We start from the raw sequence: 24,861 nt of genomic DNA on the forward strand, positions 1-24,861 counted from the left end.
GGAAGCTCTGTCCCTGCAGGCTAGCTGGACAAAACGGGGGTCTGTGGGAGAGGAAACACAGACCCTCCCACCGGACACCACTCCCCTGGCCCCCTGCCCTGGCCAGCTTCTCCAGCTCACAGCCCGGCACCACTGGACAGACCAGAGAGGTGCTAGGCACATCCCCCTGGGCAGGGAGGACCCTCATGTGGAGACTGAGCCTCAGGGAGGTTCAGTAACGCACCCAAGGTCACACAGCTAATGGGCCACAATTAAGATTGCACACGGGTCTTTCTGGTTTTCAACTATTGCTATACTTTTTTTTTTTGGAGTCAAGGGTGGCTGGAAGCTAAATCCCAACTCTGGAAGGCAAAGCAGTGGCTGGAGTGATGAAGGTTTCAGAGCTGTCTGGGGTCACTCCACCCCGGGGACGGGGAAGGTTCTGGAGGTAGAGTCACTCCCAGAGAACTCCAGGCCTTTCCCCATTCCAGGAGCCTGGCCAGTCTGGGGAGGAGGCGCTGTAGGGTATCTGGGACCATCTGAGGCTTATGGGTGGTGCCCTCACCCCTCCTGGGCTCTAGCCCCACACCTCCATGCGTATCCAGGCATTTCTAAGCAGAGGGCGAGAGGGGTGAGGCAGGAGGCAAAGAGTGACTATTCCCTCACCTCCAAACACACCCAGAGGGAACTGAGAGATCCGCAGGGTCTTGCCTAATGCCGTTACCCCCACCCCCACCACCAACCACCCCTCCCATCTCCTGGCCCCCAGCCTCCTTGCTCTTCACCCAAGAGCTCAGCTTCCAGCTCCTCAAACTGCTGCCGGGTGAGCCTTGGGAGGGTAGGGGGTGTGCCCGAGGCCAATGGGGCTCAGACCCCGGAGACCTGGTGGGAACCTGGAGGCACTGGCGGACCAGTGGGGGTAAGGCTCTGCCTGCTTCCTCCTCCCCACCCCTGTGGTATCCTAGCTTCCTGTTCCTGATAACAATCGACAGCTTGGCCCAGTGGGGGTGGCCCTCTTTCTTATCCCCTCCTGCCCCCTTCTTTGATCCCCAGGGCCCCACTGCCCATTAGTGGAGATCCCAGTGGGCTTAGGGGAACAGCTGGAGCAGAGGCCAGCCTCGGGTCGCTTTCCACAGGTTGACCAGGGATTGCCAGGCTCTCCTGCGCTCCCCCCCACCGACACACCACACCCTGTTCTGGGTACCACAGCCAACTACTACTCCAGCTCTGATCAGCCTCCTTTCGGGGAAACCACTCCCCAGAGTAAAGAAGGGTCCAGGACCAGCTGGCCCTGGAGGGTCTCCGAAGAGAGCCGGTTCCTGGTCCCCACTTCCAGGAGAAAAGACAGGCGCTGGGAAGCCTCCAGAGCTCCAGAGGGTTATCCCAACCCTCCTCCCCCTTAGGCCAGCAGCAGGCCAGCACCCTCCCCACCACCCCTCCAGTGTGCCCACCCCCTGTGTCTATTGTAAATCATTCCTTTTCTGCTGTCACCGTTTGACAGCTGAATCAGTAGTGGGAGGAAGAGAGAGGACGAGGATTGCGCGTGTTGGGGCTGGGAAAGGAAGGGTGTTTGGAATGTTACAAGGGAGAAGAAGCCGCAGCGAGCATGAACCAGCTGGGCTGCTGGCCAGAAAGGGGCCTGCCGAGGCAAGGCGGGGGGTGGGGGGTGGGGGATGGGGGGGTGGGCAGTGGAATCTTGGACGTGGGGGCCACTTCCTAGGCCCCAGGCATCCAGATGCCCCAGAGGCGAAGAAGACGTGGGAGTCCCCCCATGTGAGGGCCAGAGACTGTCCACTATCTGTAAGTCTTCTCAATAGATGTTAGGATTTGGGGACGAGGCCTGGAGGGCTTGCGCGCAAGGGGAAAGCCCCCCAGACTCTTCTACGAGCAGCCTCTGCCATCTACTTCCGGGCTGGCTGGTCCATCTCAAACCGGAGGCAGCTGAGAGCTGGGGTGTGGCTCAGGTCCTGAAGCCGACCCTTCTAGTCTGGCCTGGGTCTTTGTGGAGCAAAGATTCCTGCTTCCTTTCTCCCCCACCCTACTCCAAGTCCACACCCACCTCTGCTCTGAGAAGGCGTAACCTGTGCCTGACCGTCAACTCCCAAGGCTTGAGAGGGCAAGGGCTTCCAGGACTAGGGCTTTGAGGCCAAAGCAGAGGAGTAGAAATCACTGTGTGGACAGGGCCAGCTTGAACAGGAACAATGAGGCGTTCCATGTGGGACAGCTGAGCTCTGCCCAGTAAGCAGGCAGAGGCTGAATGTGACAAAGACCCACAGGACCTGGTCTATCCCCAGGGAGCAGGGCCTTAGACCCATGGCAAAAGTGCTGGCACACAGCCAGCCCACACCCAAAGGGGCACAGGCAAGAGCCACCCGACCCCTGGCGGTGGCTGCAGGCGCGGGAGGGCAGCGTGCAGCTGGGGTGTGCGTGGGTGGCAACAAGGAGGGGCAGAGGGAGGAAGCTGGCTTCCTGAAGCCTCCTCAGCCCTCAAAGACCAACCAACAGACAGACAGACAGCTGGCAAGAGGCAGCCTGGGGGACACAGCTACTTCAGTAAGTACCTGAAAGGGGGGAGGAGGGGTCCCTGTGGTCCTGGGGTGGTGTGAACCCTGGGGAGACGGGAGGGCATCTCCACGGAGGGTGTGAGTAACGTCGCATTGGGTGCTAGAGTGCCTGGCTGTCGAATGGGTGCTGACCCAGCTGATAGCCCCGAGGTGGGGGGGGGGGGGGGGCAGGGGAGCCGCAGGGGGCTGCAAGGAGAGCAGAGGCCGATGAACCCCTTTCTGCTTCGGGACAGCCTCTATCATCCACATCTGCACGGGGCCCACTCTGTCCCCTCACCTCTGTCCCTGCGGGCTTAGCAACTCTAACACCGCCCCCGCTCCTCAGAAGCGTGACCTGGCTCTGGAAGATAGGGACTGTCCCCCAAGAGGAGATGGCCCCACCACCTCCATGCCCCTTCTTGTACCCCCAGCTGTCGCCTCACCATGCTCAAGGGCTTGGTGAGGCCATTTCCTGTGACAGTTACAGAGGCGGGAGATGGGGGGATGGGCAGAGGAGGAAGGAAACACACCCCCACCACCACCCCCAGCCTACCTCCCTGGACAGAGACCCCAGAAGCCAGAATGAACTCGGAAGCTGCCAGCGGTTAGGACAGGGTCTACAAGGGTCCCCAACTGGCTCCAACGCTTCGAGAAGCCTTAAACCTTTCATTTCAGAGAAGGCCTGGACTAGAGGTGGTTTCTGTGAGCCTTCTCTCTCCCTTCTACACAGAACAAAATTGTTTGTGTTTCCTCCCTTGCCTTCTTTCACTTGGGTCCCAGCTTAGAGCCCCTTGTACTCTTGCTTTGAGTGGCCTCTCTTCCCCTCTCTCCTTCCTTCTGGAGGCTTTCCTGCCCTCCCCCACAGTCTCTACCCCTTGTTGGGCCCCTACTCCAATCTCAGACTCCCCACCACCCTGGGTCCCCCCCATAGAGATCCTGGCCTTCCCGCAGTGAAAATGACATTGCTGCTCGGAGAACAGAAGACACCTCAGTAAAAACAGAGGTACCAGAAAACAGGCAGCTGGCCAGGACTTGGGAGCCTTCTCCTGGCCAGTCAGACAGGCCAGAGGGCAACAGCTGAGGGCTCCTGTCTTTCAGGTGAACCTCATGGCTGAGTAAGCCTCCCCTGGGCCCAGCACCCCACCCAGCATGGTCCAGGACCGTGGAGGGGGTGCTCCAGAGCACGGCTGCCGACCTGGTCTTTGGGGGCAGCCATGACCCAGCCTCCACCCACCAAAGCACCAGCCAAGAAGCATGTGCGACTGCAGGAGAGGTGAGATCTTTCCTGGGAGTGGAGGGGGCGGGGGGCCTTCCCAGCTCTGAGACTGTGTCCCGTTCCTTCCATCTGCCTCTCCAGCTCTGACAGCTGAGTCCAGAGGGCCCTCAGCTGTTGACTCCAATCTGGAAAAGGAAACCACATGTGTTCATTTGCATGTCCTTTGCATGTCCTTTACATGTCTGGGGCATAAAGTGTCACGGCAACCTCGTGCCTGTTTCCCAAACCCCAAGATGGGCTGAGCAGCCAGCCCCTGGAGCAGGGCTGTCTTGGGTCTGGATGTAGGTCTGACCTTTGGAGGCCAGGGAGGAATGGGCAGGGGTGGGCAGGTGGAGAGAACAGTTGGGTTCAAGGCTACCCCGATCTGACGCATGTAGCAGGGTCCTGAACCTGGAGCCCACCGGGCCTGTGGGTCAAGGGGGAAACAAGGAGCAGCCTCCTCAGGCGTGTCCTATAACAATAATAATGGTCAGAGCAGCGATGTTCTTGGGCACTCACTAGGCATTGGTTGTCCGTGCCTGCAGGCGAGGCTCCAATGTGGCTTTGATGCTGGATGTGCGGTCCCTGGGAGCTGTAGAGCCCATTTGCTCAGTGAACACACCCCGGGAGGTCACCCTACACTTTCTGCGCACAGCTGGACACCCCCTCACCCGCTGGGCCCTGCAGCACCAGCCACCCAGCCCCAAGCAGCTGGAAGAGGAATTCCTGGTAAGAACTTGGGGTCTCCTCGGAGTCCATCCGCCCTTCTGAATCAGAGACAGCCAGCTGGCACCGCACTATCTTGGGTACTGCAGGGTGCCTCCTCTTTGGGACCTCAGGAAAGAGAACCCTCGGATCAGGGGAGAAAACTGCCCCATGCTCCCTCTTCTGCCCTCCACCCCATCCAGACCTACTGAAGCCGGGAGAGAAGAGCAAGGGCCCAGCTCTACTAGATAAAGCGGGGGAAGGGGGCAAAGGAGGCTGGGAAGATATATCGGCTATATTCACTCATTTCCTCCCTCTGCCAGAAGATCCCCTCAAACTTTGTCAACTCTGAAGACCTGGATATTCCTGGCCACGCCTCCAAGGACCGATATAAGACCATCTTGCCAAGTAAGAAGTGCGGCGGGCTTCAAGGGAGGTGATGCTGTCCCTGGGGCTGGACAGGTTCAGGAGTCGACACACAGCCTCAGCCAGGCAAGAGCTCCCTCACATAGAGCATTTTCTTTCAGCAGAGAAACACCAATACCATCCCCGGGCTGGGCAGGGATCATAACCACAGTGCGAATACAGCAACTCATATTTGCAGATGCTTACCGTGGGCCAGGCGGTGCTGGGAGTTGCTGATGTTAACTCATTTCTCAAAACGACCCCAGGGAGTAGATTTGGAATCACAGAAAAGTTGCCTCGGGCATAACTTGCACGAGGTCACAGCTTCTTTCTCCTCTTCCTCCACTGTGGGAAATGCCCAGCAGAGGTCTGCAGTGGCAAAGGCACCATCAGGATGGCTCCCAGAGAGAGGGCTTCGAGCAAGTCAAATGCAGGGACTCTGCAAGAGAGCAGTGAGAGAGTTTGGAGATGGGAGTCCTGGGGCTGTAAGGGGTTGACCCTGCAAGCTCAAAGGGCCCAGGGATCAGCACCTCCTGCTTTGCAGAGGCAAGCAGGAGACCCTCAGAGACTCTCCCCCTCCCCCCACTCAGAGAAGCCTTGTTTGGCCCACCCACCTCCAGCAACTCCTTGTCTGGAGGCCTTAGCTCACCACTCCCGGCTCCTGCGGTGACAGCCATTTGCCCGCAGGGGTGGCTCAGCACTCATCGAATGGGGGGGGAGGAGGGAGCGGCCCTTGTTCTTGATCTAAGTCTAACCAGCCTCCCCCCACCGCCCATCCCCCCCCCTCACCCCCCTCACTCCCCAACACCCCCCCCGCCCCCCCACTCCCGGCCAGGAGGGAAGTCTCCCTGCAATTCTCCTCCGTCCAGAACCAAGCCAGCACTGGCAGAGCTCGTCTCCTTTCCTTACAAGCTAACTTCTTCATTCTAGCTTGGATTGGATCTCCCCACTTCGAGGGAGAGGCTGGCACGCCCAGTGGCAGAATGAAACCCGACTTTTGGTCCCACGTCACCACTGTGGGATTTGGGGCTAGTCGCTCATCCAAATCTCATATTCACCATCAGAAAGAAACTCTTCCTGGGGCGCCTGGGTGGCTCAGTCCGTTGAGCGTCTGACTCTTGATTTCAGCTCAGGTCATGATCCCAGGGTCGTGGGATGGAGCCTAGTGTTGGGCTCAGCACTGAGCGTGGAACCTGCTTAAGGTTCTCTCTCTCTCTCTCTCTCTCTCTCTCTCTCTCTCTCTCTCTCTCCCTCTGCCCCTCTCCCTGCCTCATGCTTTCTCTCTCTCTAAAATAAATTTAGAAAGGAAAAAAACTCTTCTTCCATGACCCCTCTTTTTCCTCCCTTGCCTTATTGGTACAATTGTGCTCTATCCTCTTCCTGACTTCAAGGCTAGAATATTTCAGTAACTGCCCATTAGGGTCTCTGCGGCCCCATTCCCTTTCCTCATTCGTCCTGCACAGCACCACGCAGTAAGCCTTCCCCAGTTATTCCTTTGAACATGTCACTCTACTGCTCAGAAACATTCTGTGGCTCCTTAATGTCTGCATATAAAGTAATTTAGGGGGTCTCTGACCACCTGCGATACACGGGGTACTGTGATAAGCACAGGAACTCACCTCTTCCTGACCCTGTTGGGAGTGCGCCTTAGTTGGTCCCCTTTTGACCTCTGACCTCTGCTGATTTTAACTTCCTAGATCCCCAGAGCCGTGTCTGTCTAGGCCGGGCACAGAGCCAAGAAGACGGAGACTACATCAACGCCAACTACATCCGTGTGAGTGGCCTAGCTGGGGCTGCCGTGCAGGGAATGGGGGTGGGGTCGGGGGGTGCGCTGTGTTTGAGGACATCCCCAGAGAATATCGTCCAGCTGTGGGTTCCTGCTCCAAATCACTACTGCCATGCCCCTCCCCCCCCCCCAGATGGGACAGACACCGAAGAGGCCCCAAGACACCAGCTGAGAAAACAGAGCAGATGTTAGGCTGAAAAGAAGAAACCACCCAGTCTCCTTAACGCACGTTATCACATCATCCCTGCCAACCCTTTACACATGGAGGAAGTTGCCCTGTTGAACTCACTCCCTCGTAGCCCCAGGGCTCCTGGCTCTTAGGTCTGCATGGAAGGTGCTAACACAAATAGGAATGCTCCCCTGCCTCCCTTTTCTCTCTCTCTCTACCCTTAACTGCCTCCCAAAACAGCCCCTCCTTTGAGGAAATGGTTTAACATCAAACTATAGGAACCAGGGAGGCAAGGCGGCCTCTCTACCCCAGCTTCCCACCTCTACTAGCCCGAAGTAGATGTAAAAGTAGCGCCCTCTAGTGGCTCCAAGTGGCTAGGCCAGAGGTCAGAGGTGCCAAGAGGTTGAAAGCTGTTAGCCCGGGACTCTGCAAATCTCCTATTTGCTGGCAGAAATTTAGTGAACAGTGGTCTGTCTGGATTTCATCATCTTGAGGAGCTGAGATTCTGACCGGGAGAGAAAAGGGCTAGCAAGAATGTGCCACGTCTTGCTACTAAATATATGTAAAAGTAATAGTAAAAGTGAAACATTCACTCAACCAATGTTGAACACCGTTTTCTTATTTTGTGCTAGTAGAAAGCAATAGGGGAGGAAGGGAACAAACATTTCCAAAGGACCTGATAGCGCTAGACTCTCAATATGATTTGTTGAATGTGGTTTGTGCTACATTCTTGCAAGATAGCTATTGTGCCCAATTTACAGATGAGAAAGCTGAGGCTTAACGGAGGCTAGGTAACCTGCTTGTGGTGGCATAGCTAGTAAGCAGCAGAACAGAGATTTGAACCCACGTGTTCCTCCCTCCAGAGCCTGTGTCCTTTCCACCACGTGCCTTCCAGTGTGTGCACGGGTATGTCCGGGTGTGTATGTTCAGTGTCTTCAGCCTGACCCCAGGACCCCCAGAGTCCAGGATTTCCCTGGGGCTCTACTCTCACTGCTTCCCACCCTTCCTTTTATGCATCCATCTCCCCAGGGCTACGACGGGCAGGAGAAGGTCTACATTGCGACCCAGGGCCCCATGCCCAACACCGTATCAGACTTCTGGGAGATGGTGTGGCAGGAAGAAGTGTCACTCATTGTCATGCTCACTCAGCTCCGAGAAGGCAAGGAGGTAGGAGGTGGAGTCACAGTCCTTAGTGAACCCAGAAAAGGCTACTTCTTACCCCACAACACATGCCCCGACTCAGGGCAGCTTGGGACTAGGGCCTCTCCTGGAAGCTGACGATACCTATAGCCAGGCCCAGCCTGAACTTCCCAGAAAAGTTTCTGAGATATACACCATCGGGGCTCTCCACAGCCAGAATGGGGGGTGGGGTAAGCACTTCACCTGCAGGAGAGCCCAGCCCCTGGGTACTGACCCAGGCAGCGCGGAGCCCCTCCGATGGGGGAGGGAAATGGGGAGGGGACCCCAATTCCTTCTCTGCTGTCCTGGACCCCGCTCCAGCTGATAGACACTTCCCCCTTCTGACTCCCAGCTCCCTCCCTCCTAGAAATGTGTCCACTACTGGCCCACAGAAGAGGAAACCTATGGACCCTTCCGGATCCGCATCCAAGGCACAAAAGAATGTCCAGAATACACTGTGCGGCAGCTCACCATCCAGGTACAGGGAGGTCAGGCTGTCTCCAGCATCGCTGAAACTCAGGCCTGACCTTTACTGGGATCCAAGGGTTTATTCATCGAAACCTTCTTGAACGCACGTCTAGAAGAAGAGCTTGAGGCAAAAAGCAAGAGAACGTGGGTACTGCCCTAGTCTAACAGGGCAGAGCCAACTAGCCAAGCAGAAACCACCAGGAAGGCCCATCTGCCCATCCGTGCTGAATGGCCCAGGAGAGGAGAGGAGGGGTCCCAGAGTCATGCTGAAGGCACCACCGGAAGTCCAGGCAGATGTATAATGACACATGTGAAGTGCTTTAAAATGCCTTCTATTATCATATAGCATTTTATACTTTTCAAAGCATTTCTTTCTCAACTCCTATCCTCCAAGCATCCTGAGAAGCAAACCAATAAGATATCACGGTCTCCTTCTTCTAAGTAAATAAGGTTAAGGGACTTGCCCAAAGTCATATGCTAGTTAGAAGCCCAGCCAGGACTTGAACTTGGGTCTTCCCCCGCTCCCTGGACAGCATTCCCTCCAGCATTTCAGAGGAGGGAATGGTGGAGTATGATGAGCAGGAGAAGGGCTGACCTGGCCTGCTCAGGGTCCATGACTGACCCAGGGGGGGATTCTAGCCCTTGCCCTCCTCTGGTGCCAGAGAAGAAGGCTGCCAGTGCCCCCTACCCTGACCTTGGTTCTCATCCCTTGTTCCTATGCCAGCACCAGGAGGAGTGCCGGGTAGTGAAACATGTCCTCTTCTCTGCCTGGCCTGATCACCAGACCCCAGAATCGGCTGGGCCTCTGCTGCGCCTGGTGGCCGAGGTGGAGGAAAGCCCAGAGACAGCTGCCAACACTGGGCCCATCGTAGTCCACTGCAGGTATGTGGCCCCGCCCTCCCCAGCAGCCTATGAGCAGGTGCCCCATTCCCTGCCATTGGGTCTCTTCTTGGAAGGGGTCTAAGGACAGCACCGGGCAGGCCCAAGTCTTACCTAGGATGGGAATCTCTAGGTCATTCAGCTCATTCTCTCCTTCATGCAGAACCTGGCCATCTGGGCTGGACATTCAGGTACAAGCCAGAGAGGGGACAGAACATCAGAAAGCTTCCCAGTCTTCTGGGGAGGGAAATAAACATGGTCCCCGGTGTTGAGAAATTCATTTATTTTTTAATTTTTTTTTTTAAATTTAATGTTTTACTTTTGAGAGAGAGGGACAGACAGTGTGAGCAGGGGAGGGGCAGAGAGAGGGAGACACAGAATCTGAAGCAGGCTCCAGGCTCTGAGCCGGCAGCACAGAGCCCGATGCGGGGCTAGAACTCACAAACCGTGAGATCATGGCCTGAGCTGAAGTCGGACGCTTAATCGACTGAGCCACGCGGGTGCTCCGAGAAACTCATTTATTCAACAACTATTGATTGAGAACGAGTTACTGTCAGGCACAGTGTTAGATGCTGAGGAGACAGCTCAGTTTCTGCCCTGCTGGGTTTATAGTCTGGTGGGAAAGACAGCAGATCAAATGATTAAGCACAGCACAGTGGGAGGTGTAGGGGAGCACAGAACCAAGTCGCCCATCCCAGACTGGCCAGAGAAGGTTTTCCAGGAGAAAGGACACCAAACTAAGCTAAAATCTGAAAGGTGAATTCATCAAGTGAAGAGTGGAAAAAGGAAGCGTTCCAGGCAGATGGAACAGCATGTGCAAAGGCTCCGAGACGAATTTTTTTTTTTTTAAGAGAGAGAGAGAGCACAAGCAAGGGAGAGGAGCAGAGGGAGAGGAGCTTCACACTCAGCAAGGGGCCCTACATGGGGCTCGATCCCATGCCCTTGGATCATGACCTGAGCTGAAATCAGGAGTCTGATGCTCAGCCGGCTAAGACACCCAGGCACCCCCTGAGATGAAATTTGTAAATGGACATTGCTGGAAGCAGAGTTAGAAGATGGGGCCTTGGAGGTCATGTGGGGGAAGGGAAGGAGAGTGATGAGAAAGCAGTCCGGAAGGCCAGATCACAAGGGGCCTCATAAGACTAGCTAAGTGCCATTTCAAAGGAATGCTTTGGCTACATACTAAGAATCCGATTGGGGTGGGGTGGAGTGGGGTGGGGGGGTGGGGGGGGTACCACGGGGGACAAGCTTACGATAAGGTAACCATTTGGGGGTACCTACCCTGAATAGAACATACTGGCACAAGTATAGACAGAGGGGGCCCATGAGCCTCTTCCCCACAGGGCGCACCTGGACATAAGTGTTGGGAGGTCGTGAGTGGCTTCTACCAGGGCTTCAGATAAGAAGCCTTCCCAAAGACGGGGAGTCCTTGAAAAGGTTTTGGAACAAAGGGCAAGACACAGCAGCGTGGAGGGGACAGCTGTGGGAGGGACCCGAGGTGGGAGAAGGGGGCTGAGTGTCAGCAGCTGTGGAGATGGTGTCCTGGTCAGACAAGCAGGGCTCAAGGGCTCAACAAGGTCAAAGGCAACGCGGACAGCTGGAAACCACTGCCTGCCGCTGAGCAGAAGAGAGCTCCTCGAAATGTCCACGGGGGCTGGAGGGTGACCTGGGATAGGTTTATGGTGAGGCCAGACGAAATGGAAACTGCACCAGTGCCAGCTCTAACCTGTGAAGGTGTTGCTACCTTCCTCCGCCCTCATGTCCCCACCCCCAAAATAGGGGGCCCTAAGTCCCTACGGCTTTCTCTGTAGTTTGAGGCCTGGCCCCCATGTTCTCTGGTCTCCTGTGACCTCCCTGTCCCCTCCCTGGCTGTACCCAGTGCAGGGATTGGCCGGACTGGCTGCTTCATCGCCACCCGAATTGGCTGTCAACAGCTGAAGGCCCGAGGGGAAGTGGACATTCTGGGTATCGTGTGCCAACTGCGGCTGGACAGGTGGGTCTATGAACGTAAATAGGCCTAACGACGTGAAGGAGTGGCATCAGTGCTTCCTGGGCACCAGGGCACTTAGAGGCTCATCACCACCAAGCACTTCCTTCCAGAAAGGAAAGGGCCCATGGCTTAAAGAGCGGTTTCCTTGTGCAACTAACACCCAGGAAAGAATCTCTATCTAAAATTTTAGCTTGGCGGCCTAGAATTAAATATGCCACTCTGCGGATATCTGAGCCTTGTATCTTTTTTTGGTTTTTGGTTGTGGTTTTCCAAATCCCCTGCTCAGGGAAAGGTGGAGGGATAGGGTGTGGTTGGTTCTAGACACCAGGCAAGCACAGATACTGCACAGAAGCCCTCTGCATCTGCAGACCGGGAACCGCGGTGCCGATTCTGAGTTGCATCTCACTGAGCCATCACTGTATTTCTCTGGGCCCCTGTTTCTTCATCTAGAGAGAAACGACGGCTCCTTCCCCAGGAGCCGCGTTAAGGAATGAGTTAATGCATAGGGAACATGTTTTTCAAAGATGAGAACCTACTGTACAAATACACAGAATTATTATTTTTACTTTTAAGACAGGGAGGAAGAAACCTTGAGGCTCAGGAATATTCCTGGCCTGGCCTGAGGAATCAGGGGCCTGGCGCTGCCCCAGGAGCCGATGGGTCAGAGAGGAAAAAGTTCTCCTCCTGGGCACAGCTAGCAATGGGGCCCAGCCCTGAGTAAGGGGCGGGGGAGAGGGGCGGGGCTTCGCTCGTGGGGAAGGTCTGAGGGGCAGAAAAAAGAGGAGAAAGCCCAAAGGATAAACATATGTGAAGGGGTCGACAGGTTCTTTGGGAGACTCTCCCTGCAGAACTATGGGATGCTTGACTCGCCCCTCCTGTGCTCATGGTCTCTGCATATTCTCCTTGCAGGGGCGGGATGATCCAGACCACAGAGCAATACCAGTTCCTGCACCACACCCTGGCCCTGTATGCAGCCCAGCTACCGGAGGAGCCCTGCCCCTGACCGCTGGTACCTCCACCAGCCCAGGTGCCAGATCCCCCCACGCCTGGGCAGGTGGTTCTGGGGAAAGTGGGCCTTGTGATCTGAGGGATCCCCTGGGCAGGCATGGGGAAGGGGTGCTTCCTCAGCGGGCACGTGCGGCCACAGGAAGTTGCATTGGCAAGAACTGGGACCAGACTCCAGGTCTTTACCACCGGCCACTCTTCTGTTTCCTCTAGTAGCCCCAAGTGGACACTTGGGGGAACCTCCCGTGTCTCTCTGAACTTCGAGCTAGGAACTGGCATTTATGAGACAGCCGAGAAAGGACCAGTGTCCCAGTCTTGTCTAAAGTGTTCTGTGAGCTTCATCTCTCCGTCTACGACATGGGCATTAAGTGCTTTGCTGCCATAGGGAAAAGTAATCAGAGAAGCTCCCAGAAGCCGCTCCAGCTGTATCCCCTTCCTGGGCCTGGCAAGAGAGTGATCCCAAGATCATCTTCCACCTGGGCCCTGCCCAAGAACTGGCCAGATGCAGGAGCTGGGAAAAGTCTGGTCCGGACCGTGGCCAAGTTCTCAACATCCCGGCAGTGACTTTCCGCTTCCTCACCCCACATCTGTGAGGGCTGGATACCCCCCAAAGAGAACAAGGACCCAGACTACCCCTGTGCCCACACCTGTGTCCTGGGATCAGGCTACAGAGGTGACCAGGACAGGCATTTGAGACTTTTGGAAGAGGGAAAGTGTGGCGACCCCTCAGAGGCCCAGAGGGCTGCCCCGGCCTCCATTATTGCCAGCCACTCACCCCAGCTACTCCCGAGAGAGGCCCAGCATCTTCTGTCTTCCTTTCATGACCTCAGAAGGTACCCTGGGTACCAGGAGGTATAAAAGAACAAACGGTGAGGAAGAAACAAGGAGCAAGAAACAAGAAACTCCTGCGCCCTGCCCCCATCCACCCCTGCATTTGCAGAGTACAGCTGGAGAGCCTGGCTGTTTCCATGAACTATCTGGGTGAAGCACCGCACGCAGACCAGGGGCCTCAGCCTGGGACCGCAGAGTTGGGACCCTCATAGCCTCTCCCAGAAAACTAACTCCTTTCATCATCTCGGCACCAATACAATTTCCAGGGCACCCAAGATCTATCTCAGGGCTCACATACACTCCCCAGGAAGGCATCCAGATGCTTCGTCCTTGAATCCAAAATGAGCTGCCTGTGGGGATGAAGAAAGGCACCATCTCTCCGGGCACTCAGCCCCTGGGGTCTGCCTTGACTGATGCCAGCTCTCTGTGGAACCCCCCAAGAAGCTGGATCCTGGCGAGCAGCCGGGCCTCCTTATTCATGACATCGCTTCTGAAGCACGTGCAACGTTGAAACTGAGGTTAATTTTCTTAACACCTCCGCTTGGTCTCACAATGGAATTCTTCCTTCCTTACAGCCCCAGGAATGGCTCACCTGCTCCTAACCCCTTTGGGAGGCACTCACAGCCTGTGCCTGTGAAGGAGGGCACAGAGCTCTCAAGTGCCTGATCCTGCCCTGAGCTCAGACCCAACCGGGAGGGAAGCAGGTGCGTGGCCATAGACCCACAGGCTCCCCACCCTATAACTGTGGCCCCAACCCCATTCTAGAACTTAGAGAGTACAAGCTCTGGAAAAGGAACCAAGTGGGAGAATAAAAACCTTTTGGATGACTGATTCATTCCTTCTTTCCATCTTTTCTCAGGCCTCTTTATAGCAAGAGAGTAAGACCCCAGAGACCCAGGAATAGGCTGCCGATCCTTATCCCAGGATATGCACTTTTCTAGCAACTTCTTGAGACACATCAAACAAAGTGACACAGTAGTCGGTTTAAGAAATGGGGCAGAGGTGCACCTTCGGAGCTGGACGGGAACCTATAAAGGGCAGAAGCTAGAAAGATGATACTCTGTGATCCCTCTGCTTCAAGACCAATGATCAAATGATCATTTGGTCATCTTGGGTAGGTTTGACATATGGTTTGACAGTTTATGCACCTTTAGCCAGAACAAGAGACTACACCTGAGTGTGTTTGAAAACCTGATTCTAAAGAGCACTCCTCCTAGGTGGGAGGTTTGCCCTGATGCCTGGAACTACTGGGGAACACCCAGCCCCTGGGTTCAGCAGCCCTGTGGCTAGGGAGGCATCTCTGCCTGCCTTACATCTCCCACCATCAGTTCTCCTCCTGAAGAAAACTTTGACTTTTACCAAAACAGGCCAACTTTTTCATCCGCTGCAGATCTCCCTCACTGGCACCCCCACCCCCCACCCCGGCAGGATTTTATCTACGAATTATGGTGATACTAGTGAAAATCAACCTCAGCCTCAAACAGCTGTTTCACTTTGGGCCAGAGGCTTCCTAAACACGCAGTCCAGGTAAACTGTGGTTAACAAAACAAGATGGAGTATTAAAACACCCAAAGACGGTTGTGACTCTCCGCCCGTTAGGTTTTGAGAGGATAAGACTCCGTCCCCAGAGATGTTCAGAGGCCAAGGATTCAGGCAACAAAAAGCCTCCATTTCTCTCCCTTTCATAGAGAGCTCATCTCCGCGTCCTGGAAAGTGGGTGAAGCATCCTTCTCCACCCTGCTTAACGGGGACCCCACGCACCTCGGGCCCACCGCCCTTTAAGAAGGAAAGGGGTGCCAGCCAGGGCGCCGCAGCCCGGGAAGGGGACCTCTCTCCCCAGTGTCCCCGGACGCCAGCAGGCGCAGGCCCTACCCCGGAGGCTCGCGGGCTCCCCGCGCACCCCACCCGCGGGCCCGGCGAGGGGCGAGGGAGGGGCGCGCGCTCGGGTGCGAGCCGGACACGGCCGGGCAGCGGCGGCGCGGGAGGGCGGCGGCGGCGGCGGCGGCAGCGGCGGCGGCGGAGGAGGAGGAGGAGGAGGAGGAGGAGGGGGAGGAGGGCGCCGAAGCCACACCCATCGGCGAGCGGATCCGGGGGCAGCGAGTCGTCGGCCGCTGCGCTCCAGCCTCCGCCCGCACCGAGCCGCGGGACCCGGGCCGCACCGGGGAGGGGCCGCTCCGGGCCGCAGCGCGAGGGCAGCGAGGGGCGGCGGGCAGCCGGCACCGGGCGGGGCCGGCCGCAGCGACCATGATCGCTTTGTTCAACAAGCTGCTGGACTGGTTCAAGGCCCTGTTCTGGAAGGAGGAGATGGAGCTCACGCTGGTCGGGCTGCAGTACTCCGGCAAGACCACCTTCGTCAACGTGATCGCGGTACGGGGGCGCGGGGCGCGGGCCCGGGGCGCCGGCCGAGGGTCGGGCCTGTGTCGGCCTGCGCCGCGCCCTGGTGAGCCGGGGTCGCCGCCTGGCATGGCCGGGCACCGCCGGGCGCCGGGCGGGGGAGGAGCGGGCCCGAGCGCTTGGGGCCTAGCACGGCCCGTGGGAGACCTGGGTGGCGCGCGACCCGCTGTCCCGCCCGGGCCGGGATGGCACGGCTGGGGGCGGGGGAAGGGGGGCGAGGACACCGACTGGGGCCCTGGGCCTGGCGGCCCCTGGGGGTCACGAGGCTGGCGGGATCCGCCGCCTGCAGAGACAGGCTCCCTCCGGTCCCCGCGCGAGGGGGCATGACGGGGCGAAAGCGCCCGGGCCTTCCCGCCCCGCGTGCGGAGGGTCGCGGGACCCGGCGGCCGGAGCGGCTTGGGGAAGGGGCCTGGGCAAGCCCAGCCCCACCCCGAGGCTTTAACCCCTCTCTGCCGGAAGGGGAAGCCCCGGCGCTGTTGAGGGGGAGGGGAGGTGTCCCCTGGGGGTAGTGGCATCAGCTGAGGCCCTTGGCACCAGCCCAGACTCCTCCTCTCCAGGAACCCGCGGCGTCTTAGCTGGGGGTCCGGGGAGGATGGCATCGTAAAGGGAGTTTGGAGTCTCCGTCTGGCTCAGAAGTTGCAGCAGGAGGTGCCCCAACCAGAGGATGAGTTGGAGGGGCGCTGCCCACTCTAGGGACACGGGAGAGAGTGGCTCTGAGGGCTTTGGGTAGTCCAGACGGAGATGGGCAATTGTAAGTCTTTCACTGCCAGGGAGTGGTGGGGAAGGAGTTAAAATCTGTCTTACAAAAAGGGAAGATGGGCTCCATGGGTGTGTGAGCTGAGGCTGCGGTAATGGCTGCGGCCTGCATTAAAGAGCTTGGCTGGACTGGGCGTGTGGGGCTGAGGGAGGCTTGGGGCAGGTGCTGGGGTTGCCCCCCGCCGGTCCCAGTACCCATACTGGGGTTTCTGAGAATTGTGGATTGGCCACACACTGGCCAAAAATGCCGATGATGTGGGTTAGCAAAGAAGTATGGCCGGTCAGCCCAGGTACTTCTCTGTGTTGTGGCCCATCCCGGAAGAAGAGGGCCCCCCTGATGGATCTCAGCATCCCAGAAGGAGCATGGCCTGAGGCAGGAGGGCAGAGGGGAGGCTGGAGGCTGGAGCTGCGGGTACCCCACGGTCACATATTTAGGCACTGGCTTCCTTTTCCAAACATGTTTTGCAGAGGACTCCTGCCCCTTTCTCCACCCAGTGGTTCCTAGTTCCTCATCCGACAGGCCAGGACCTTCAGGCCCCTGCTGGTTTTTTGGCATGATAGTCTCCTAGCCGACATGTGCCCCTGGGCTCCTGTCTGAGAGTTTGGCCCCTAGTTAGATTTGGCATTGACTTGGGCTCTTGGGCCCCCTTGGGCAGGAGCATAACACCTGGACTCTGATCCTGCAGGCCTGGGTGGCTTGGCTTCTAGGCATTTAGATCTGGGAGACGTCTCCAGGGTAAGGCCAAGAGGAGGACCAAGTTGTTGCTGCTCTAACAGCTCACCCTAGGTGTCACCTCCAGTCCCTAGGGAAGCCACGCGCCTGGGCAGAGATGCACAGGTACCCAGGTGGGTTCCAGTTCCTCGTCAGGAGGGCCTCCTCTAGACCTGCATCATATCCAAAACAGGATCAGACCCAGGAACAGAACCCAAGAGTCACATATTACACTGCCAGGTCAGAGCTTGGGTGATGTACAGATCTTAGCCCATGCATTTCCCCGTTCGATACTCAACTTGCCACTTCGGCTCACCCGAAGGGCTCACCATCCTAAAAGTGCCAGCAAAATTTCCCTTTAAAGAGGCCTTCCAAGAAAAATCACCCCTTGTGGACTTCCGCGGGAGTTTTAGGATCAGGGAAACTGGTGTTCTCCAATCCTCCAGGGCTCCCGCACTGGCATTTCTGCCCACCTTGTGTATAACCACGGTAGAATGTCTTTCAGAAGGAAATGAAGAATCGGGACCCCTGGCCTTTGTTCCTATGCCCACCGCTGACTTTCTGAATCACCTTTGCCCGCTCATTTGTCATCTGTTGGTCTCAGCTTGTTTCCCATTTGGCTTTTTCTACTCCCCCTATGAGGTCTGACTGTAAATAGAAGTTGAGTTTATGTGTCTAGCTACTCAGCAGGCTAATGTGAACTGGAAAAAAAAAAAAATTATACAGAGACTTCACAGTCCTCCTAAGGACCTAGAAGTGTTCTGTTGAGTTCCTCTCAAAAAGTTGTGATGGAGAAAGTAGGAGATGTTTTGCCTGAGGGAAAAAAAGAGAGCCCTTTTCAAATATTTAAAAGTGTAAAAGACTGTCCTATGGAAGAACTACTCTTGGGGTACCCAAGTCTTTGGAACAAGGGATGGAAGTTCTAGGAAGATGAATTTTTGACTCATTATACAGAATTTTCAGACAGTGGGAGCCCACCCAAGAGGGAATGAGCCAGGGGGTATTCGAGGCTGAGACAAAAGGTTACTTCCGGCCGTTAAGTGAGGAGCTTGTGAGATCAGGAGGCATTAGCAGGGAAATGAAGTCATAACCTGGTTGCAGCTTAGCTTTGATTCACAGCTGAACTGGCTATTTGGGTACCGGGGAGCCTGGTTTCCCGAACGTTTTCCTAGCCCCAAATCACATTGTGCCAGGCCAGGCTTTTTCATGTATATGGGAGCCTATGAATCTTCTATTTGCCAGAGATGCCAGATGGCTCTTCATGCGACACCCAGACCATTTCCATTTCCAAGCACTTTGCGAGCCTTATTTGCCAGTCTCTAGGAAACAAAAACCCTGGTCCCCATTTCACGGGAGGAAGCCTTGAGGCCCGATGAGGTTGAAGTGTCTTGCCCACGCTCCTCCATGTGAATGGTTAATAAAAACTGGGCTTTCTTCTTTAGACCCTTATGTTCTTCAGCAGCCCCGATGGGGAGGAGTGGACTTTGGTCCAGCGGGTGCCCCCACCCCCACCCTGGCACCTTGCTGGGGTTTGGATATTAGACCACATGTATTTAGGGCCTCCATACTTAGCTGGAAGCAAAGCCGTCCTCCTTCAGGATGCTCCCTTTCCCTCGGTGATTCCTAACTTTTAGGGCTCTGGGACCCTTTTGATAACTGATAAAAATTAGACACCCTTTCCCCAGAGAAGTGTCCATACAGACAAAAATTTTGTACATGCACATCGGGAGCAATTTCAGGGGGTTTACGGACTCTCTGCAGTCCATCTGTGACCCTTGGGGTGGGAACCCTTACTCTACTTTGTCATGAGCATGAGTCATAAGGACTCAGTTCTCACTTGCAAGAACTTTGGTGAATGAGTTTGGGTGATTCCTCTGGATAAAAGGGAATCGCTCACTCTCATTTGGATGGATCCTCAGGCAGTCTTCATTCAGGCCTACAGGCTCTGGATAAGAAATCGTCATCTCCTACACCTTGGCTAAGGGTCAGAGCCCCTGACTTCCTTACGTGACCTGAGGCAAATTATTCCTACCACCTAGTACAAACAAATGGCATGGTAGAGAGACAAGGCTGTCACCCTCAGATTCAAGGTTAAGCAAGTCCCATCTCCTGCACCTGAGGGGGGTGGTTGTAAGCAAAATTGTCCTACATGTGAACATGGAAATGACCTTGGAGCAAGTTTGGTCTGGCCTGCAGGCCTGGGCTAGTTTAGAGCAATCTAGACATCTTGGAGACCATTTAGAGGGGGGAGAAACGACGATCGTTTGAATTCGAGAGTGGGTCATGGGATATGGAGTTATAGTCAACTCCTAATTATTCAGCAAACATTTGCTAATGTTGTTAATGGAGGCGTGGTTCCCCTCCCCAAGAAGCTCTCAGTCCAGTGGGGAGACACATAAGTCAACAGGGAGTACAGAGTGTGGATTATCCATCCTAACAAATGGAGTGTAGTACAAATAGACCACAACCACCGGACAATCCAGAAATTACTTGGTGGGCATTGCACGTTGGGGTGGCCACTTTACCTTCCCTCAAAACATTTACTGCCAGTTTGAAGATATGTCTCCTTCCCTTGAGATCCCCCCTCACTGCTTATCACGAGCTGCTTGAAGTTCTTTTGTTGGGAGGTAATTCTTCTGCTCCACTGGAGACTAAGTACAATAAAGGGGCTCCTGTTCCAACAGAGAGATGTAGGTTAGACTTTAGGAGGAATTTTTTCCCCGGTCTGGGCTGCGAGACTTTGAGTTTGCCTGAAGGAGACAGGCCTCGTGTTCATGGGAGAGCCCCAGGAACTGGGTGAACACCTGAGTTGTTTATGGCCATGCCCCCTGAAACCAAGGGACACTCAGGAGATGGCCCCATGCCCCCCCGCAGAGGGGTGCCTGTGAAGCTCGGGCCTGGCCTCTGCCTCACTCTTGCAGCCTTGTGGCCATGGCCACCAGAGGTGGCGTATCTGGGTTCTGTCAGTTGTTACCCCTTTTCCAATTCTGACTCTTCCTCCCAGTCAGGACAGTTCAATGAGGACATGATCCCCACCGTGGGTTTCAACATGCGCAAAATCACCAAAGGGAACGTGACCATCAAGGTGAGCGGCAGGAAGCCAAAACTCTGGGCACAGCTGGGGTCACAGAAGAGCCCGTGTGTGCCTGTTGGGGCCGGGCACCCGGAAGGGAGTTGGGGAGGGCATCTGCGACCCCTGGGGGGAGAAGCTGAAGGAAAGCCGAGGCTTGGATAGTGCGGAAAAGAGCACAAGACTTCTGAGGCAGTCAGAGGGGTGCAGAGACAGGAGGACCGGACAGCACGTGAATCCTGGGGCGGGGGGGGGGGGGGGGGCGGGCAGGGGGGGGGGGTATGTGCAGGGAGTAGGGGAGCGGGGAGGGGGACTTGGGAGCCAAGATGGGTTCGATTGCCTGCTTGCTACTGAGACCGTGTCACCCTCTTCTCGCTCAGCTCTGGGACATTGGGGGACAGCCCCGATTCCGCAGCATGTGGGAGCGCTACTGCCGAGGAGTGAGTGCCATTGTGTAAGTGCAGGGCCAGGCTGGTGGCAGGACTCAGCCTCACCTGGCTCCCCGCCCCCCACCACCACCCCGCCCGCCCCGGCCCCCGCAACCTCACTACCTGTAGGAGCCACAGGTCCAGAACTGGATCCATCAAAGTGCTGGGTTCGCAACACACTGTCCGTACACGGCCGGCCTTTACTTTGTGTGCAGATAAGAATATCTGTGAAACACTCTGGGCACCTCCCGGCCAATCTGAGAACCAGAGCATCAACCGGCTCAAAGTACCTGTGTCTCCCTGCCTCCCCCCAATTTAGAGTCACCGCTCTCCTGACTTTTGTGCGATTTAAATGGCTCATTCCCTTGCTTTTAAAAAATAATTTTATCTCACATGTGTATGCCCAAACAAAAGATTGTTTTGTTTTCATTGTTTTTTACCTCATGTAAAAAACATTTTTTGGGGGGGCGCCCGGGTGGCTCAGTGGGTTGAGCGACCGACTTCGGCTCAGGTCGTGATCTCGCGGCCTGTGAGTTCGAGCCCCGCGTCGGGCTCTGTGCTGACAGCTCGGAGCCTGGAGCCTGCTTCGGATTCTGTGTCTCCCTCTCTCTCTGACCCTCCCCCTGTTCATGCTCTGTCTGTCTCTGTCTCAAAGATAAATAAACATTAAAAAAAATTTTTTTTTTAATTATTTTTAATGTTTGTTTATTTTTGAGAGAGAGAGAGAGACAGGGCGTGAGCGGGGCAGGGTCAGAGAGAAAGGGAGACACAGAATCCGAAGCAGGCTCCAGGCTCCGAGCTGTCAGCACAGAGCCCGACGCGGGGCTCGAACTCACGGACCACGAGATCACGACCTGAGCCGAAGTCGGTCGCTCAGCCCACTGAGCCACCTAGGTGGCCCTGACCTCATTTTTTAAAAGTATCTTGCTGCAAGAAAATCTTCTGGGGCATCCTTTGCTTTTTTCTCACTCACCCATAGCTAGTCTTTCCCTGAACACTTAAGAGGGTCACTTTGGGAGGGATTTACACATAATCTCAAAGAGCCAAGCTTCACCCCCTGCATGACAGCTTCTTCGGAGGGGACTTTGGACGACGGGATAATGGCAGGCCCTGAAGGAGGCCTAGATAGCCCACAGATCAAGAGGTGACCAAGCCCAAACAAGAGGTTTGCTCTGCAAGCAGCAGGTCCTTCTCTTCCTACCTCTCAGCCTGTAGTGTCAACCTGCTTGTCCCCACCCTGCTGTCCCCCAGGTACATGGTGGACGCCGCTGACCAGGAGAAGATTGAGGCCTCCAAGAATGAGTTGCACAACCTACTGGACAAACCCCAGCTGCAGGGCATTCCGGTCAGCAGCGCATTGGAGTGGGGGCGGGGGGGAGGGAGCCCGCTGGGAAGTCAATGGGGGCCTGGCCAGAGGCAGGTGAAGGCCAGGCACGGTTGAGGTGGGGAGAGGAAACAGACAGCCTGGCCCGGCAGCCCTGGACCTAGTCTTTGTCCTCCTCTGTAGGTCTTAGTCCTGGGTAACAAGCGAGACCTTCCAGGAGCACTGGATGAGAAGGAGCTGATTGAGAAAATGTGAGTTTGGCTACTCTTCTCTGTCCTTCCTCCCTGCTCCCCCGATTTCCCAGGCCACGGGAGAGGGAGACGGCTTGCTGCTGCTCTCAGTATTCGCCACATGGTGGCAGCAGAGCCTACCTTTCCCGGAGCCTCGCCCTCCCCATTGTAGCTCCTGAGCAAGAAAAGGACTCTGGCGCCCCCAGCCCCAGGCCTCCTGGGCAGTCCTAGCCTCAGCAGGTTCTACTCTGGTTTCCCCCCAGGAATCTTTCTGCCATCCAGGACCGAGAGATCTGCTGCTACTCCATTTCCTGCAAAGAAAAGGACAACATTGGTGCGCGTGGGTATGGGGGAGTTGCTGGCATTCTGGGAAGAGCCTGGGACAAGGGGAGGAGCGGAGAGGCACTTCTGGGTGTTCTGGGGCAGTGACTCTCAAAGGTTTTCACTCCACAACCTTCCTTGAAGCCCAAAGCTCTATGGTTCTCCTGGGGTAGGACAGGCATCGGGGAAGCTCAGAATCTGAGCATCACCCGGCTCTGCCCTCTACTGGTTGTGTGATCTTAGGCAAATCGCTCCCTTCCTGGAGCCTTGCTTCCCCCACTATAACGGTCACAGGGTTAGATCAGGCGATTCCCAGGCCCCTTCTGGCTGTGACGTCCCATGGCTCCGTCCTTCACGCCACCCAGATGCCCCCCGCCACTCATCTGGGGCTGTTTGGAGCTCGATGGCTCTGGGCTTTTGCTGCCCTTAGAGTCGATCCCCAGTTGCAGTTTTGGAAGCCCTGGGCTTAGGCCACTCCCTAAGGTGTTTGTTCCACCTCCCCAGTCGGCCCAGCACAAACTAGAAGGCCTATAAACCTCTCTGTCGTCCCCCACCCAGATATCACCCTACAGTGGCTTATTCAACACTCAAAGTCACGGAGAAGCTGAGACTGCGGTCCTTCCCCCTCGGACCAGGGACCTGCTGTCATCCAAACCCGAAGCCGAGCTCCCCGCCCACCCTGCCGTCCCCCCTAAGCCCGCCCCTCCTCACTCAGCGTGGGGAGGGGCCCTCTGGGGATCCCAGAGTCCTGTTCTGCTGAGGTTTGAACTCCTGATTTTATTGTAAAATAAACCGTTCCCATTCTGGCCCCCTAACCTCTCGCCCTTCCCCTTCCCTCTGCCTTCTGCCGGCCCTGCTTCCGGCCCCTTAACAGCCCTGGCCCCATAGCCCTCCTCTCTCCCGTGCCCCACTCCTACACTGCCCTTTTCAACACTCTTCTGTTGTCGTCCTGTGTGTACAGTATATATATGTATATATATTTTAATTTTTTAATTTAAGCAAAGACTAAAATCAACCATTTGATGCTGCAGGGGCCCGTCAGGACCTGGGAGGGGGGCGGTCTGGAAAGAAGGAAAGAGATGCGGGGTGGGCTTGGGGCAGGTCCAGATTAGGAAAGTGAAGGCTGGCACCTGGGGGGCAGGTACCAGCCAGGGCACTGGCGGCCATCCCCATGTCGCGTTCATTTCCACTTCCCGATCTGGCTTGTCCCCGTAGTGCTTGAACGTCACAGGCTGACTGCCACCTCCGGAGGTGCCCCTGTCTGCCCCCCCACCCCCACCCTAGCCTCAGTAGGGCCACCAGGCACAACCAGGTGCCAGAGAGCACCAGGCGGAAGGGGCAGGAGGCCAGCGCCCGGGGCGCCCCAGCAGCCCCTCCTGCCCGTTCCTGGCTCCCAGCTCCTGCCCCTTCCTGGGGCCCCCAACTCCATGGGCCACCTCATTTTCTGTTCTCATTTTGCAGAGTTGCACAAGGAGAGAACTCAGCATGGGGGGTTGGTTCTTTGGGTTTTGTTTTCTGTTGGTTTATGTGTTTAATTTAATGATTTGTAAAGTGATGTTCCTCTTCCTTTTTTACACTTTTCAGCTCATATTTAACCTCTGTTTGGAAAATGATTCTTGTAACTGTACATTTTTTTGCCTCCTAACAACACGAATAAATGACCAGTTTTGTGTCGGGGGGGTGTACGGGGCTGGTTATTTGTCCGTTAGATGCCACGGAATGACTGGCTGGCCCGCACACTGGGCACAAACAGCCACGGAGAGGGAGGCACGCGCTCACACCGGGCACACAATGGCACTTCACACAGCAGCCTCCCGCGCGTGTGCCGGGCCTCGCCGGGCCTCCTCCTCCCTCCCTCGTCAGATTCGCATGCGGTCGGCTCTGAGCTTCCAGCTGCCAAGTGGAGCTAAAGAGGAAGTCTGTTTAAGGACCTGCCTGGGGCTGGGGTCAGCGTGGCGGGAGTGTGGGGCTGCATCCCGATGTGTGCGGGGCTGCGCCTCCCTCGAGTCCATTCAGAGCCCTACCTGCAGCCACAGCGAATTGTCCTCCAGGGGGCGGTGCCGGGCCTGCAGAGCCTGACGGCTTCCCCCCTTCCCTGCTTCTCTGTTGGTGTCTGTGCCACCGGTTTCTTGGGAGAGAGGCCGTACCCTTGTTCCTCTGCCCAATCCCAGTCCTTTCCCTACTTGACCCCAGCCTTCAGAGCTGGTCCCCCCTCCTCCTTGCCCACAGCTGCGGCTTCTGAGCCTTGCAGGCCCAGCTTACCCCAATCCGGGGCCATCTTGACCCAGTTTCGCAGGAAAGCCCCGCCCCTCCCCTGCTCCGCCCCCTTCAGTCTCCCGTCCCCCTGGAGAACAGAGCAGGCCCCTACAGCAGCTGTTTTCTCGTCCTCTAGTCCTGCCTCTGCTGGAAGTCACTTCTAGTCACTTCTGCAG

At 56.3% G+C, this 24,861-nt stretch overlaps 2 protein-coding genes across 4 annotated transcripts; both read left to right on the forward strand.

Moving 5' to 3' along the window:
- The first annotated feature begins 693 nt into the window (after positions 1 to 693).
- Positions 694 to 14,025, forward strand: PTPN7 (protein tyrosine phosphatase non-receptor type 7). The gene is made up of 13 exons (XM_053909486.1): positions 694 to 802; positions 1,033 to 1,090; positions 2,954 to 2,981; positions 3,454 to 3,525; positions 3,638 to 3,795; positions 4,323 to 4,506; positions 4,809 to 4,890; positions 6,585 to 6,661; positions 7,872 to 8,009; positions 8,389 to 8,499; positions 9,214 to 9,371; positions 11,248 to 11,361; positions 12,268 to 14,025. The coding sequence occupies exons 1-13, from the start codon at positions 694 to 696 to the stop codon at positions 12,359 to 12,361; spliced, it is 1,383 nt and encodes a 460-aa protein (XP_053765461.1). The 3' UTR covers positions 12,362 to 14,025.
- Positions 14,026 to 15,248: 1,223 nt separating this feature from the next.
- On the forward strand, positions 15,249 to 24,103 carry ARL8A (ADP ribosylation factor like GTPase 8A). Of its 3 annotated transcripts, none has more exons than XM_053909062.1 (7): positions 15,249 to 15,561; positions 20,061 to 20,141; positions 20,507 to 20,580; positions 21,806 to 21,899; positions 22,062 to 22,129; positions 22,349 to 22,442; positions 22,988 to 24,103. In XM_053909062.1, exons 1-7 carry the CDS (start codon positions 15,439 to 15,441, stop codon positions 23,213 to 23,215), a joined length of 762 nt encoding a protein of 253 aa, XP_053765037.1. In that variant the 5' UTR covers positions 15,249 to 15,438; the 3' UTR covers positions 23,216 to 24,103. The 3 variants fall into 3 exon arrangements, with proteins under 3 accessions (XP_053765037.1, XP_053765039.1, XP_053765038.1); XM_053909064.1 differs by having other exon boundaries at positions 15,250 to 15,561; positions 22,372 to 22,442; positions 22,988 to 23,244; XM_053909063.1 differs by lacking the exons at positions 15,249 to 15,561; positions 20,061 to 20,141; positions 20,507 to 20,580 and adding an exon at positions 21,461 to 21,698 and having other exon boundaries at positions 21,770 to 21,899.
- Positions 24,104 to 24,861: the final 758 nt, after the last annotated feature.

Source organism: Panthera pardus, unplaced genomic scaffold (genome assembly GCF_024362965.1).
Source record: "Panthera pardus isolate Hobbes unplaced genomic scaffold, ASM2436296v1 HiC_scaffold_21, whole genome shotgun sequence".
NCBI classification, from domain to species: domain Eukaryota; kingdom Metazoa; phylum Chordata; class Mammalia; order Carnivora; family Felidae; genus Panthera; species Panthera pardus.

Excerpts from the sequence above, each read along its gene's own strand:
- PTPN7 (XM_053909486.1), top strand. The coding sequence starts at position 694 with ATGCCGTTACCCCCACCCCCACCACCAACCACCCCTCCCATCTCCTGG. Across the intron at positions 1,091-2,953 it reads GGGGAACAGCTGGAGCAGAG|CTGTCGCCTCACCATGCTCA; the intron begins GCCAGCCTCGGG and ends TTGTACCCCCAG. Across the intron at positions 6,662-7,871 it reads TCAACGCCAACTACATCCGT|GGCTACGACGGGCAGGAGAA; the intron begins GTGAGTGGCCTA and ends CCATCTCCCCAG.
- ARL8A (XM_053909062.1), top strand. The coding sequence starts at position 15,439 with ATGATCGCTTTGTTCAACAAGCTGCTGGACTGGTTCAAGGCCCTGTTC. Across the intron at positions 15,562-20,060 it reads CCTTCGTCAACGTGATCGCG|TCAGGACAGTTCAATGAGGA; the intron begins GTACGGGGGCGC and ends TCTTCCTCCCAG. Across the intron at positions 20,581-21,805 it reads CGAGGAGTGAGTGCCATTGT|GTACATGGTGGACGCCGCTG; the intron begins GTAAGTGCAGGG and ends GCTGTCCCCCAG.